The following is a 15,604-nucleotide window of genomic DNA, read 5'->3' as shown; positions in this document are numbered from 1 at the left end:
GTTATTGTCTACCGTGTCGTAACACTTTCCCATGCCCAGGGTGGTGACGGATAGAATCATGGGCAATATCTGGATTTCAAAGTAAGTCAGTGTGCTGCAAGGGTGCCCTAGAATTTCCCGGCTATTCCTTTCTGTCTCTCAGCATGTTCCAGGGTCCTTGGAGTATGAAATATAAATATACTTAAACCAATTTCTGAAGCACAGAGTTCATCCACTGCCCAGCCAGGCTTCATAGCTGGAGACTGAGTTGCCCCGTGAATGCAAAGGTTGCAGCTGAATTCAGTCATCAGGCAGAGTAGAAAAGCTCCGTTAGACAACATCCATCGTGTAAAACATGCATTGTGCCTGGTACAGTGCCCTGCACGTGAATGGAAGCCTGAATCTGGATTGAGTTAGTCCTTTTTTTTTTTTTTTTTTTGGTAGAGATGATGTCTTGCTATGTTATCCAGGCTGTTCTCAAACTCCTGACCTCAAACAACCTTCCTACCTCGGCCTCCCAAACTGTTGGGATTACAGGCATGAGCCACCGTGCCCGGCCGAGTTTGCACATTGGTGAAACTGCCATCATTTAGGCAGTAGCTGTGCCCCATTAAAATTTGGAAAAAGCAAGCTTTTAAATAACCAATTATCTTAAATAACATTAGGGACTAAGGAAGGGAAGTTCTTAAGTGGAAGACCTTTTGCAATACCCATAAACCTCTCCTAATTTGTTTTGTAATTTTAGGTTTTTCTTGCGAAGCTGGTCTGTAAACTGCAAATGTGAGTAATGCCTTTATTAGCAAATGTGAGTAATGCCCAGATGATAGTTCTGGTTGTTTATACCATCCTGCCAAAAGAAGTTGTTATACAACATTTGTGGGGTGTCCCTAAACACTAGAGATATTTGGGATACTGAAGAATATTAACCAGTCTGGACTGAATCATTCTTTCTTGAGTGGTTCTGACGCACATTTACATCATTTCTGTGGTATAAACCACTTAGTAATTAAAGAGCCCATGAGAAGCCTCACTTCTTCAGAAGGGTACCCCAAAGTCTTTTCTCTCTGTTTGGCTATGGAAAGTATTTAACTCTGTGTTTAACCTCAAATTTTAGAAAATAAAAAAATCTAGAGGATTCTTTCAGGAGACACAATACTTATCCACCCCAGCATTGTAAGTAGTGATTAAAATTTGAGCTGCTTCAAAGAGCTGTACAGCTCAAAGCCCTTGAAGATGTTGAAAGGTTCAGAAAGAAGCCAGTATCCCATGAGGCTCTTTGGCTTCGTGTTTTTGATCAGGTGTTGCTGGACTGACCCACAAATTCGTGCCTCTGCACATTGTTTTTTCAGTTGTGGCGAGTAGTAGTGAAAGTAAGAAATGCTTTGTGCCTTGTTTACTGTCCAAATTCTGAGAAAATAACTTTAGAACATTCACCCAGGTTAAATTTAGGATTCCAGAAAGAGTAAAGCTAAGCTGCTAGACCATTTCATGGGCTTATCACCAATTTCAACAGACATCTTAAAGCTCTCTAGGTACAAGCTCCCTGGCCAGGTCTGTCAGCCTGCAGAGGCAGCAGTGAGGAATTGCCTTCAAGGCAAAACAAAGATGCTTTCAGTCAACCTCATGTTGCATCCTGTAACCTCACACTGGGAGACAGTATTAGGTATTTATGGTTGGTCTATTCTCTCTATCTTCCAGAAAGTATTCTCGAAGCTTACAACAAAATAAAATGATTTTTAAAAAATACTTTTTAAATAGAGGCAAGTAAAAATTGAGAAAAGGAGATTAGTTATATAAGAAATCCTAGGCTAGGCATAAGATTAACACCAAGCTTTTCTGTCTGGGAAAGAGGAAATCAAAAAGGGTACCTAGATGGTTTTTGGTTTTTGGTGTTTTTGTTTTTTGAGACAAGGCATTACTCTGTCATAGTGGCATGATCATAGCTCACTGCAACCTTGAACTCCTGAGCTCAAGCAAGCCTTCCTCCTCAGCCTCCCAAGTAGCAAGGACTATAGGTGTGCATCACCATCCAGGTATTTTTTTTTTTTTTTTTGGTAGAGATGGGGAGTCTCACTATGTTGCCCAGGCTGGTCTTAACCAATCCTCCCACCTCAGCCTCCCAAAGTGCTGGGATTACAGGTGTGTGCCACCATGCCCAGTCTCATAGTTTTGATGTTAAATAAAAGGAAGCATAAATTAAAGTTCAACAGTAAAGACTGGGCAGGCATTAACAATTATATAAATTATATTTAATGACTTGGAATCATGTTCACAATATACTCAGTGCAAAAGCAGGGACTAAAGCAATATTTATAGCATGATCTCATTTATATAAAATATCCTTATACATCTTAAAATGAAGGTATAGTAGATGGTGTCTTAACGAATTCTGTAAGCACTGGGAGTTAACCAGTTAGTTGAAAAATTTGGTTAAAAAGGAGAATCATTAAAAATGATTTTTTTTAAACTACAACATGTAAATGTTAACTGGCCAATTTTGGACATAGGTATATTAATTCTTTCATATGAGTCCTGACTCTTCTGAAGTTGTCTACTCTATTTTTTGCATTAACAACACTGGTAATGTAACCAGCCAAAGAGGTAATAATGTGAAATATTGATTTCTTTTAAATGGATCAAGAATTTAGAGATGATTATGAAACCCACTGAGTGTAGATTCCCAGATTTTTATAATTTCTTTCCAGTGTTTGTATTTCTCACTCACATATAATTTGAAAGTAGTAGTTTTTGCGTTTTACCTTTATTGAATCTTTCCAAGGCATTCACCTTTTCAAAGCATTAGTGTTCATAGAGACTACTCCTCTCATATTCATTGGTTTTGTCAGTATACATAATATTTAAGTAATGATACCATTAGTGTAAGCACACCTAGCATAACATGTTGGAATAAACACACCTGGTTCTTGCTAAGCACAACCCACCGATGCTGAGAGCAGAGTACACAGGCCCTTGAATGTAGGCCTCTCTCCAGGAACATTCAGCTTATGTAGACATCAACCAGTACGTTGTACAGAAAGCTGGAGAATATCAGTTAATCTGGCAAGATGGTTAAGTGAAAGTCAGGTACAAAAGCTACCCTATTTACAACAAAATGATAATTATGGTTATCTCTGTGTTGTGAGATTATGGGTAATTTTGGTTTTTTTTTTTTTCTTTGCTTCTTTGTATGTTTAAAATATTCCTCTATAATTTTTTAATATAAGAAATTAAATTATATAAAAACAAATAGCCAGGTAAGCTAATAAAATGAGAGTAACTAAACCGGTGTGATAATAGACCAATGGAATGGAAGACAAAGTTCCCCAAATCCTATTATTTATAAGAATTTAATAAAAGCTAAGATTATACCTTAAATGAATAAGGAGGCAAAGAATTTGCTTAATAAATGGTATTTAGGACAACTGGCTTTCAGTTTGAAAACAAATTTAAGTCAAATCTAAATGTATTTAGGAATTTTTTTTAATTAGACAAGACAAAGGTCAGTGGAAGGAGTGAGGAGGATTTGATAAATTTAGAAGGATTACAAAAAAATAATACAAATGATAGACTCGTGGAGATCGAGGAGATCCACATCCCACATTTTTGTAGAACATGTGATGAATGAGGCCCATTTCGGATGCGTCTCCTAAGCGTGTCTGCAGCAGTGTGCCAAGTGTTTCCACTTCTATTCAACAGGCATTTCCTGAGCCCTCTTCCGGTCAGCCAGAGTTAGATGCTGGGAGCACATTGGTAAATGCTCACTGCCTGCTCTTAAGTAGCTCACAGCTTAATGAGGGAGGCAGACAGCAGAGAGGGTTATGATGAGATGTAGAGGGTGCTTTGGAAGCATCTAGGAAAGTGTTGAGGTCATTAGGAGAAGCTCTCTGCGCTGAGTCTTGAAGGATGAGCAGGAATTAGCCAGATGAGGAAGGGTGGAGGGGTGGGGGGAATTCTACACCGAGAGAAGAGCATGGGCGATCATACGGCAACATGAGGAAACAGAAGTCGTTCAGAATCTCCAAAGCAGAGAACATGTGGCTGTGCAGCAAGAGGGGACCCTAGAGAGGATAAAGGAGCGTGTGCGTGCGTGCGTGCGTGTGTGTGTGTGTGTGTTCAGACCTAAATTGTGAGTTGTGGGGAGCCTGTGACACGTTCTAAGCAGAACAGTAATCTAGCTCTCTGCAGACTGGATTGGGAGTGGAAACCTAGAAGACTTGAGCCAGGGCCTAAAAGGAAGACTGGGGAAGAGGAGGATTCCAGTGGGAAACCCAACAGGTCTGGTGACTAGATTTGGGGGAACAGAAAATAACTAATGGAGGCCTATGCTCAGGGTGATGTGCGCCACCTCTTTCTTCAAAGACAGGGGCTTGTGCCAGACGGTCACATTCAGCTAAGCTCTGATTCTCTAATTCATTGAATTTTACAAATATTTATTTTCCTTTTCTGCTCAGTGCTAGCTGTTGTAAAATCTCTGTAATGATAAGAAGGAGCCAGTTAAAGAAGAATTGGAGGTCTTAAAAATATTTCTCTGTGCCAACAAAGATTGCTCCACTCCCTGATGAATGAAATCTACCTGATCTCTGGTTTTAAATTAAGAGTTCCCAACCTAGCAATGGCTTGTGTTGCTTAGGTCGCTGAGGACAAACTTTGTCTCAGTGGCTCCAACTCTGCCCTTCTACGTTGTTACCTTAACCATCTTTGTGCTTCTATACTAACAAGAAATAACATGCAATGTGTTTTTAGTGTATGTATATTTATGTATTTATGGCCCAGTTTTTCCCCGAAAAGGCATATATACAAAAAGATTATTAAAATACAAATGTAAAAGCAAATACATAAACAGGAAGAAATAAATATGGTAGACTCTAGAACTAATATGGTCAGAGTACATTTAAGCCTTAAACACTTTCAGCTTCCTAGCAACCTGAAAAGAAAGGAAAACACCAAGATTTATAGGATTTTATTCTCTGGTAGAAGAAGGTATATGCATTCTTCCAGTTACTGTGAAAGCAAAAATAACCCACATATGGCTCTCAAATTGGGATTTGGAGATGCTGAGCTGGTTAAGTCCCAACATATAACTTCCTGATGCTTTAACTGAAGTTGTTACCTCAGACCTTATTTAGGTCTGCCTCTATTATGAGTTACAAGGCATGTTCTTGAGTATAAATAAAACAGATAGTCTTCATTTATTCCAAAGACATTTACTGAGTTCTATATTAGCTAAGGATATGGAAATAAGAGACCCAGCTTCTGCCCTCCAAAAACTCATAGTCCATTTAGGAAGGCAAAGGGATAAGCTGATGATTGCATTAATACTACAGTGTGCCAGTTGCTCCAACAGCTAACTCAGGAGCAGCAGGGAGACCCACTCCAAGGTGGAAGGGGCGGGGAGGTGGGGATGTACTAAGTAAATAAGCCTTTGGGGAAGGGAGGTAGAGAGTGTTCCAAGAATGAGGAACAGCATATGTGAAGAAATGATGGTATGTCTGTGAATCTGTACTAAAGAGCAGGTGTGGGGACATGAAGTTGGAGATGTCAACAGAGATCAGATCATGAAGGTCTTGTGGGCCATTCTAAGGGTCTTGGGTTATGCTGAATGGGGGCTCACTGAAAGACTGTAAGCAAGGGAGTGCTTGATGATATTTGCATTTGGGAGGAAAAATTACTCTGACAGCAGTGGGTAGTACGGGGTGAGTTACTTCTGGGTTAGGAAAACCAGTGAGGAGACCATCGTGATATGCCAAGTGATCTAGAATGAGGGCTCCTGCTAGGGCACTGGCAATAGGAATGGAGAGAAAGGGGTATATTTAAGAGCTCATGAAGAGGTAGAATCATCAAAACTGGATGACTGATTGGTATAAGGGGCCAAGTGAGAAAGATGGGAGTCAAGCGTGAATCTCCCAGTTTGCATGCAATACTGCAATGAAAAATGATTTACTTTTCACCTGAAAAGAACCACGTTAAGATGAAAACCTTGTTTACTTTACTAAAGAGACTAGATGAAATAACAGAAAAAACACTGAATCAGAAATTGGAATTTTTGATTTATCTCCAGCTCCTCCAATCCAATTATAGGTTATTTGTCCTCTCTGTGCCTCAGTTTCCTTGCCTATAAAATGGACTATGCTCAGCCTATGCTGTAGGATTATTATGATAATTAAATGAATTAGTGAATAGGAATATGCTTTGAAAGCAGCTAAATACAACAGAATCGTTATCTCCTTATTTTTGATACCTAAAGGAGCCTGCATAGTATAAGGAAGAGAACAAGGGTCTTGAGGTTATAGATATGGGTTTGAATCGGTCTCTGCCACCTATTGTATAAGCTGGATAATGTGAGAAAGCCACAAAACCTTTCTGAAGTTCAGTACCTTCCTTTGTGAAATGGGAATAATAATGTCTTCTAGGGATTTGATGATAATTTCTTTATTTACTCAGTCACTACCTAACAGGTATGTATTGAGTACCTGCTATGTGTTAGAAGCCGAGAGTATAGACGTGAACACAAGTTAGAGTCTCCAGTCTAGTTTTATGTATAAAAGCTAATGATGGGGTGATAAGGCTGAAATGGCAGAGTAGGAAATTCCAAACCTCCATTCTTCCACTAAAGCAATGATTAAGCTGGCAAAAACCATCAAATCAACTTTTGCCAAATTCTGGAATCTAATTAAAAACTTACAACTAGGCAAATGCTAAGCAAGGAAATTTCAATTCTGAGAGCACTGGGGCATTTTAACTTACCTGCATACCATCCCCGCTCGGCCACAGCTGTGGGGATGGTGGCTCGTGTTTCTGATGTGGCTTGCTGGTGTGAGTGAGCGATATAGACCTTGTTCTTCAAAAAATTGGTGTTGTGTGTTTTGACCTGTCTGGTGGCTCCCTGAAGGATCGGCTCAGGGGTTTGTCTTTGTTTCCCCTGCCTCAGAACCTTCTTAAGGTTGATTCGACCTCTCAGGTGACATTTGTCAAAAAACATTTAAAGGCAAATATACCAGTTGTGGCAACCTGGGGTGAGGAGTAACAGATGGGCGAGCAGCAGACAGATGGAAAACCTGGGAAGGAAGAGGCTAGGGAAGGACGTACATGGGGAAATAAGGGCTTTGAAAAGCTCCTGCACATACCCGGAAGTCTAGAAGGCCACATACACGCCCAGGGCTAGACACAGAAAGGACCGAAGAAGATCATAAACATTCACCCCTGACTAACCTTCGGGATGCAAGCAGGAAGCAGGAAGTAAATTCTAAAGCAGAGTACACAGCCTTGCCAAGTGTTAAAGAGTGTCTCCACCCAGATCGCATGTGCAAAGACTAGAAGATGATCTCTCTTTTTTTTTTTTTTTGCTCTAGGTATATTTAATGAAATCTCTGTCAAATCAATAGCTGACCACAAACTAATAGAACTAACCACACACACCGAAGAATACAATCTTGACAGAAAATAGTTTAGAAAAGTCACTAAACAAATAACTATAACCCAAAGCAAGCGGTAACAACAAACCCTAGGGAGGGGGAAGAGTCTGATTTCCAGCGTTGCCACATTATAATATTTAAAATATTCAGTTTTAACAACAAAAAATTACAAGGCACACAAACATGAAAGTATAGCCTGTTAGCAGAAAAAAGAATTAATAGAAACTGTCATTAAAAAGCCCAGATATTGGACTTACTAGACAGAGACTTTAAATTAACTGTCTTAAATATGCTCAAAGAGATAAAGAAAACCAAGGACAAAGAGCTAAAGAAATCAAAAGAACAATGTCTCATCAAAGAGAGAATATCAATAAAAAGAAATGACCAAAAGGAAACAAATAGAAAATCTGAAGTTGAAAAATAACTGATATCAAAAATTTGATACAGGGGTTCAACAGCAAATTTGAACAGGCAGAAGATAAAGAATCACCAAATTTGAAGATAGATGAGCTGAGATTATTCAGTCTGAGGAGTGAATGAGAAAAGAATGAAGAAAAATGAACAGAGCCTAAGAGAACCGTGGGACACCATCAACTATGCCAACATGCACATAATGGAAGTCCATAAAGAGAGGAGAGAAAGGGAGGAGCAGAAGGAACATTTGAAGAAATAATGGCAGAAAACTTCTCAGATTTGATGAAAAATATGAATCTGTGCATGCAAGAAGCTCAACAAACTCCATGATAAACTCAAAGAGATCCACACCAAAACATTATTATCAAATTGTTGACAAAGAGAATATTGAATGCAGTAAGAGAGAAGAAACTCATCACATACAAGTGATCCTTAATAAGATTACTCCCTGATCTCTTGTCAAAACCACAGAGGAGGCTGGGCAACATAGTGTGACACTGTCCTTCTAAAGAAATAAATAAATAAATTAGCTGGGCATGGTGGTCTGCACCTGTAGTCCCAGCTACTTGGGAGGCTGAGGTAGAAAGATCTCTTGAGCCTAGGAATTAGAGGTTACAGTTAGCTATAATCATGCCACATTTTTTTTTTTTTTTTGAAACAGAGTCTTGCTCTGTTGCCCTGGGTAGAGTGCAGTGGCATCATCATAGCTCACTGCAACCTCAAACTCCTAGGCTTAGTAATTTTCTAATTTCATCATTCCTCCTACATTTATTAGTTAGTATTCTACTGTAAGGAAGAGCTTTCCCTTCTCTCTCACATTTATTTATTCATCAAATATTTATTGAATCCCAGATTCTTACTTTTTTCTGTTACTATCATTTATTTTTATGCTCAAATTATCTCCGATTTGGCCAATAAGAGCCCATTCATGCTGGCTCCTGTACTTTTGACCTGTCCCCGTCATTCTTTGAGTACTTCCTTGTTTACTGATATATCCAGATGTTCCAGGCTCATCTTGTGCTTTCCCGGTCTCAGCTCCGTAATCAGCCAAGTCTTCAAGGAGCCCTGGTTCCTTTTAACGGAAATTGATATTTAGAAACGAAGGTCTGGGCACTCTACATGCTTGCTGTGGTAGCTGTTCAGTAATAGCTTCCACATGGTACAGAGCAGGAGGAAGGAGATAACTGCACCACTTTTTAAGTCAGTTTGCACCTGGGATATAAACAAATCGGAGTGTTTTCTGAGACAAGCCTGGAAAAGATATCTACTGGGAAAAGAGACATCTTGGGGTAGGGAAAAGGAAAAGATATGATCACTATATTCCAGTATCTGAAGGGATGTTATAGAAAAAAAAAAGAGCTCCTATAATCTTGTCCTGAGCCCCTAAATGGTTCTGAATGGTTGGAAAGACATTTTCCATTTCTGTTTCATCAATTAACATACGTTCATCACCTATTACTATCAGGCTGTGGCAGTGACTGCTAATTGCTCTACCTGATAGATATTCTGCCCTTCTTCCTCATAACCTAGATGCACTTCTGGTCAGCAAAGTGCCTAACAAAAATACGCTCTTCCCATACTTCCTGGAAGCTCGAGATGGCCATGTGACATGGTTCTAGCCAATGAGATGTAGCTGAAATATAAATGGGAATTTCCAAGAAAATTTTGCCTTCTCAATATACGTGCTGCCCATCCTCCTGGTTTTCCCTTTCTTTGGCTTGTCTGGAATGCACATGTGATACTTGGAGGAACAGCAGTAATCTTAAAAGCACGAACAAAACCACATGCTAAAGATGGCAGAACCAAAAGATAGAAAGAGCCTGGTTCCTGAAGGACATTGTTGCATAGTTTCTCCAGACTTGGGCTTGCTGTCTTCTGGATTTATGATTACATGAGGAGAATTAATCCCTTCCTTGTCTAAGCCATTATTATAGGTTTCTGTTACATGCAGCTGAGATGCAGTCCTCACCCAGGCTCTATGCTAAGTACTGCGGGGAAGGACTCTCTGGTAGAGCCACTGGCTTTTCTGCTTGCCAGACAGGATGTGAGGAAGACTTTCTGAAAACTGGAATAGTATCAAGATGGACTTAGCTCCAGGGGAGGAAGTGATCCCCCTGAATACGAGGGAATGCATGCAGAGGCTGGGTGGCACCTTTCTGGCTGGTATGTTGTAAAGCAGTATTGAGCACAGAGTGAAAGGCTGGATTTTGTGATCTTTAAAGTCCATTCTAGTGCAAAAACAATTTCTACTAGTAAGAAAGTTAAAAAACAATAGGTAGACTTCGGGCATACTAGGCTTTCACTGGACAGTTATTGTTTTTTAGCTGTAGTCTGCATTGAGATGCATGATTTTCATTAAAGTTTCTAAGAATGCACACTCCCTCAACTCCCCTGGGTAACCGTATCATAGCAATTTTAAGTTTCTAATGGAATTTTTGTTTATGTTTTATTTGTAGCAATATAATTTATCCCACTTTTTTAGTACTAGAATTTTTACGTATCTTGGATTTACAAAGTTAAAGTGACAGTGAAATATAGTGGCATTTTGATTTGCAGATACTAATGGATTTATTATTTTTGTTTGTGTTTAAAGCCATAGTAGGCCAGGTATGGTGGCGCAGGCCTGCAGTGCCAGCTACTCAAGAGGCTGAGGAGGAAGGGTCAGCTGAGCCCAGGAGTTCAGGTTGTAGTGCACGACGATTATACCTGTGAATAGGCACTGCACTTCAGCCTGGGCAACACAGCCAGACCCTGTCTCTAAAAACAATAATAATATTAATAAGATTCATTCTTAACATTATTGGAATGTTTATATCCTATAAACTAACCATTAGGGATCCATTAGGGATCAATTTATTGGCAGAATTTCTGTAAACATATGAAAACTCTTTATGGGAAAAGGATATCTTTTTCCTCTCACGGTGGAAGCCAGGTTCTTTGATGGGATGGACATAAGAAAGGAAAGGTTGAGTCTTTACTGAATTCTATGACTGATCCCTTGACAATGATCTTAAGCCTGAGATAGGAGGATGAGCTGCACAACTTTGTGAAGGTGCCCAGTGGTAACGGGAAAGCCATAAGGGCACAATGGATGTTTGTTGAATGAATGAACAAATGGGTCCCTTCGCAGCCTGATTGTCTCTGAGTGGAGGCTATGAGATGATATTGCACAGCCTACTTGGGATGCAAATTCGTGTTTCTCAAAGTGCATCGCAATAGGGAATGCGGGGAAGGTAAAAGGGCGGCGCTTAAAATGGAAATTACTCAGGGTCCCCTTCCAGATCTACTGAGCTAGGGGGCAGGAATCTGCATTTTACCACACCCCCACCCAGCCTAAAGTATTCTCCTCCATAATAAACGTTGAGAACTATGGACATGCATGCTGTTCCAGCTAAAGTTTCCACGGAGGGACGGGACCTTACAAGAAGGAAGGAGTTTCAGCGGGAGCCGGATTTGCAGTGCTCATTCTTGAGTTGGCAGCAGTAGCAAATGCGCTGGTCTCTAGCGACACCTGCTGGTCTAGTAACAATTAGCAAACTCAACTCCTAAAACGACGGGTGTTTTCTCTTACCCGGTCTACAATACTGAGAGTGCTGCATTTTAATGTTTGAATTCTAAGAGCGACAATTAATACACCCAAAGCTCCAGGTATCTTGGGGACACTAGTGTTTATATTTGTATCGTATTTTCACTAGATTCCATGTAGAATCAATATATACTTGAAGAATGTTGTTCTTTGTCTTACATATCTCTTAGAATAAGTGTTCCTATTTCACACTCATTTGAAACATTACCAACTTTTGGATTTCCTCTGAAAGGCTTTACTGAACTTCTTGACTATCGAATTTATTCTATGAGTTTGCTTTAGGGAAATAATAGGAAGCCAATTCTCATCTCTTATTGAAAACTCTAGGCAAGAAAAAAAAATAGTACCATGATATCTTAATGAAATTGGCTCTTTTACTGAGCACCAACTATATGCCAGTCCTCTCAGGGGGCACACAGTTCAGGGGTGGAGGCGGGTAGGTGTAGTCAGTGCAGCCATGGAAGTGCATGAATGTAGAAGCACCTGGGGGTGGAGGGGAACGATTTATCTTATTGGCATGGGATGGGTCCAAGGAGTAAGGTGAGGCCTGGGAAAAATTTGTTCTTCCTGTCAATCCTAGCACTTTGGGAGGCCAAGGTGGGAGGATCGCTTGAGGTCAGGAGTTCAAGACCAGCCTTATCAAGAGCGAGACCCTGTCTCTACGTCTCTACAAAAAAATAGAAAAAAAATTAGCCAGGCATGGTGGTGCATGCCTGTAGTCCCAGCTACTTGGGAGGCCAAGGCAGGAGGATCGCTTGAACCCACAAGTGTGAGGTTGCAGTGAGCTATCGTGCACTCCAGCCTGGGCTACAGAGCAAGACCCTGTCTAAAAAATATATATATATATTCTTCCAAATCCAGACATTACCAGGTCTGAAGTTCCCAGAAGAAGCTGGTATGTGCTAAGGCATAGATAGAGGTGTGAGACAGCATTTGGTTGGGATGTATGCCCTTGGAAAGGGGTAACCTCCAAGTAATTTGCTCTTGTAAAGTGTGAGGCTGTGATGGGAGATGAGGCCAAGGAGTCAGATCAGGACTCACCCCCTGCCAAGAAGTTTAGATTTTATCCTATAGGTAATGATTAGCCACAGAAGGGTTTAAATTTCATATTTGCTTTTTATCAGATTGTTTATTTCATTGGAATATCAGTGCACAAAGTATAGCACATCCTATTTATCTGAGAGTGGTCAAATCCAACTGAGTAGAAATTCCTGGTTAAGATTGTATCTGTTAGTTGAGAATTTCATGCAGATTCAACACAAGAAGTCCCATTCCATTTGGAAAGTCTCTTGGCATTCTAGTAATCAGATTTGGCCTGAGTGCTCTAACAGGGTTTCTTTTTGTGTAGATATTTGACAGAGCTGAATTTCTGTGCCTTTTAAAGTAATAAGTGATAATGAATATATTTCCATGTTGCTTTTAACAATAGGGTGAGTTGCTTCTCCTCTTTCTTTACCTGGCGAAAGGAGCTAATGATACCTTCTCTTGAGGATTGAGTAACAAAAATGTGTATAAAATCCTGAGACCAGTGCCCAACACATAGCAGGTCCTTAATAAACATTAGATCCTTTCCCTTCTTTTTCTCTTTCCCTTGGTATCAGTGAGCCATCAAAAGACGGGGAAGCACACAGCCTGCAGACTTGCAAGGGTGGAAAGCAGCCATTCGATTGTGCTGTTCTGTGTTGTCCTAAGGGGCTCACCTCTGGAATAGGTTAATTAAATAAGAGCACTTTTCTCAGTTTACAGATTTTCTGTCCCAATCTCTCCGTAAAGATCTGGAGCTCTTCCAGGTGTGGAGTCTGACAGTCATTAACCAGCTCCCCACTCTTTCTGCCCCCGTGCCACTTCAATCCTGTCAATATTTGTTCACCACTGGACACGGGCCACAGCCCTGATGTGATCCCCACAGCCAGGCTTTCCTGGCCTATGGGCTGGGCTGCCCCATCTGTACAGATAAGCACCGGGTGCCTGACTGGCCCAGCCCCAAATCAGGAGAGGGTCTCCCAGCCACTCTTGCCAAAGTGTGACTTTCTAATGATCAGATATGGCCTAACGGACTGTGGTTTCTTGCTCATTAGTGAAGTCAATGGCTTCAAGGACATTACTCTCAAAAATTTAGCCCAAAGTTAATCTTTGACATAGAGGGTCATCATTTTTGGGGACAGTCCCCATTGCACATATTTTGTTCTGTTGTACTCATCTACTCTTTGCTTGATTATTCTAGAAATGCCAAGATGTTGGCAAATGGTGACTGAACAAATATTGGCAGTGAACATGACAATCAAAACAGAGCTGAGTTACAGAAGATTGAAAAGCCTCAAAAGAAAAAGACAAACTGAAGAACCCTAGTATTAGCATAGAGATGTATGGTAGGAAACGGGCTGTTTTGCAAAGCTTTAACATGTCTGGATAGCACTAACACAAATGCCCAAAGGTGGCTGCAAGACAAAGCTGGTGCCTGATATGGGGAGAGAATGGTGATCCTGAAATATTACCTTGCTTATTTGTACTCGAAGGATTTTAAAGCAGGTTCAAAGTAATTTTTTTTTAGTGTTTAATAAGCTCACAGGGTAGAAAGGGGGATTATACCTTCATTATAGTTTTATAAAGATACTATCTTTTGGGAAATACACAAGTCAGGAGAAAAAAAACCTTTGGACAGACCATACGTCCCAATCTGGGATTTTGAGGGTTTGAACATCCTATACTCCAGGAAACCTCTTCTTTGCTTTGGAACTCCAAACATACAGGTACTGCCAACTATTAATTATTAATAAAAATTAATTTAGTCATTCCTACCTTCTACCCAGTTCAGAAGTCCTTTTAAGAAGACAACATGTTTCCATGATGCTGCTCTGGTGGTTAGAGAACAAAATCTGCTGCTTTGCACCTTCCACGCAGTGCTCCTTGCTCAGTCCCCGGAACAGCTGGGGTCTGTGTGATGGGGAATGCTTGGAGGGGGGGTCCCTCTAGCGAGTTATTCAAATGAGCATTAGAGCCACAGTCCTTAACAGAGTTCTGGCTTATAGGAGTTAATAGCCCGTGTTCAGAAAACAGAGCAACAACACTCATAACCAGTCTTACATTAGGTTCGCAATACTCTGGGAATCTCCTTTTCATTCCTTCAGCACATAGGTGCCTTGTTATTATTTTCCAGCTTTGCACAGGGGTTTAACTGTTCCAGTAACTTCGGGCCTCTGCTAGCAGTGAATGTGGTGCTGTGTGTGCTCACGTCTTCACTGCGGGCCACTTGAGAGGAGAGGAGACGTTGTTGGCTGGACTCTCCTACCTGAGTTACAACAATAAGGAAGTCCACCAACTCCTGTTTCTCCGTCAAGGTCATAGTTACGTCTAGCAAGTCAGGTGCTCAAGCCAAGTAGCATGAAATTTCCCCTTGGATCAAGAGGGTAGACGTTGGCCCTACTGTACAGGGGGGCCCTCATGCTGGGGGACTCCCACCCTGACCTTGGATCTCCTGCTCCGTCCTTCCCTGTCAGCTGCCAGGAGACAGCCCCTTGGATAGGGCAGTCCTGCCTCATGGGATGGAGAATGGGTGTGGCCATTAAGGGAGCCAGATTTGCATAATATTTTAAAAACTCATTGTAAAATGCTAGTCTCTAAACTCCTTGGGGCAAAGCCTGGTCTGAGCATCCTACCTGTGGTCTGCACAAAGTTAAACATTTCTTCTTCCAAACTCTCAGAGTAGCATCACCAACTTAAATGAAGAAGAAATTTTAACTTATCTGGCCTGTTATCCTGAGTCAAACAAGTTTTTGGGTAGGATATCCATGCTACCCAAATTCAAAGCTCTCGAGTTTTTCATAGCTCTTCCTTTTCCCTAATTATCTCCTGTCAGGCCTTGTGTGGGACATACTAGGTACTTAAAAGTCTAGTTATTGAATGGACAAAAGAAAAATGGGAGAGACGGGAGGGAGAAGGGAGGGAGAGTTAGAAATTGAGTATTAAAAGTCTACTCTAATGTTGTGTGAAGAAACAGCTTTTTTAAAAGTCATTTGACTTTGTGTATTAAAAATCTCAAGAATGTGCACATCCTTTACCCAGCAATTCTATGTTTCGAAATTAAGGATGTGTGAAAAGATTTTCCCACAACTCGGAGTATTGTTCCTAATTATAAAATACTGCCACCAACATAAATGTCCAACAATAGGGAATCAGGTGAATGAATTACGGTACATTTATGCTTGTTCTTCTC

The 15,604-nt window shown here is 40.7% G+C and overlaps 1 protein-coding gene across 3 annotated transcripts in view; it reads left to right on the top strand.

Annotated features, from left to right (window-relative positions):
* SLC44A1 (solute carrier family 44 member 1) overlaps positions 1–15,604 on the top strand; it is a 164,522-nt gene that overhangs the window by 135,515 nt on the left and 13,403 nt on the right. The window contains exon 17 of one of the 3 annotated variants that reach the window (XR_006737863.1): positions 725–742. The exons of 1 other annotated variant lie outside the window; for it this stretch is intronic. Coding sequence is in view for 1 of the 2 variants with exons in the window: in XM_045563111.1 (XP_045419067.1) it covers positions 725–759 (35 nt within the window). In the remaining variant the exon portion in view is untranslated. Of the gene's footprint in view, positions 1–724; positions 760–15,604 lie in introns of those variants that run through there. One more of the 3 variants, XM_045563111.1, reaches the window with a different exon arrangement.

This window comes from Lemur catta, chromosome 10 (assembly GCF_020740605.2).
Source record: "Lemur catta isolate mLemCat1 chromosome 10, mLemCat1.pri, whole genome shotgun sequence".
Taxonomy (NCBI): domain Eukaryota; kingdom Metazoa; phylum Chordata; class Mammalia; order Primates; family Lemuridae; genus Lemur; species Lemur catta.
The sequence above is the reverse complement of the archived record's forward strand: the minus strand, read 5'-3'. Positions and strand labels throughout refer to the sequence as shown.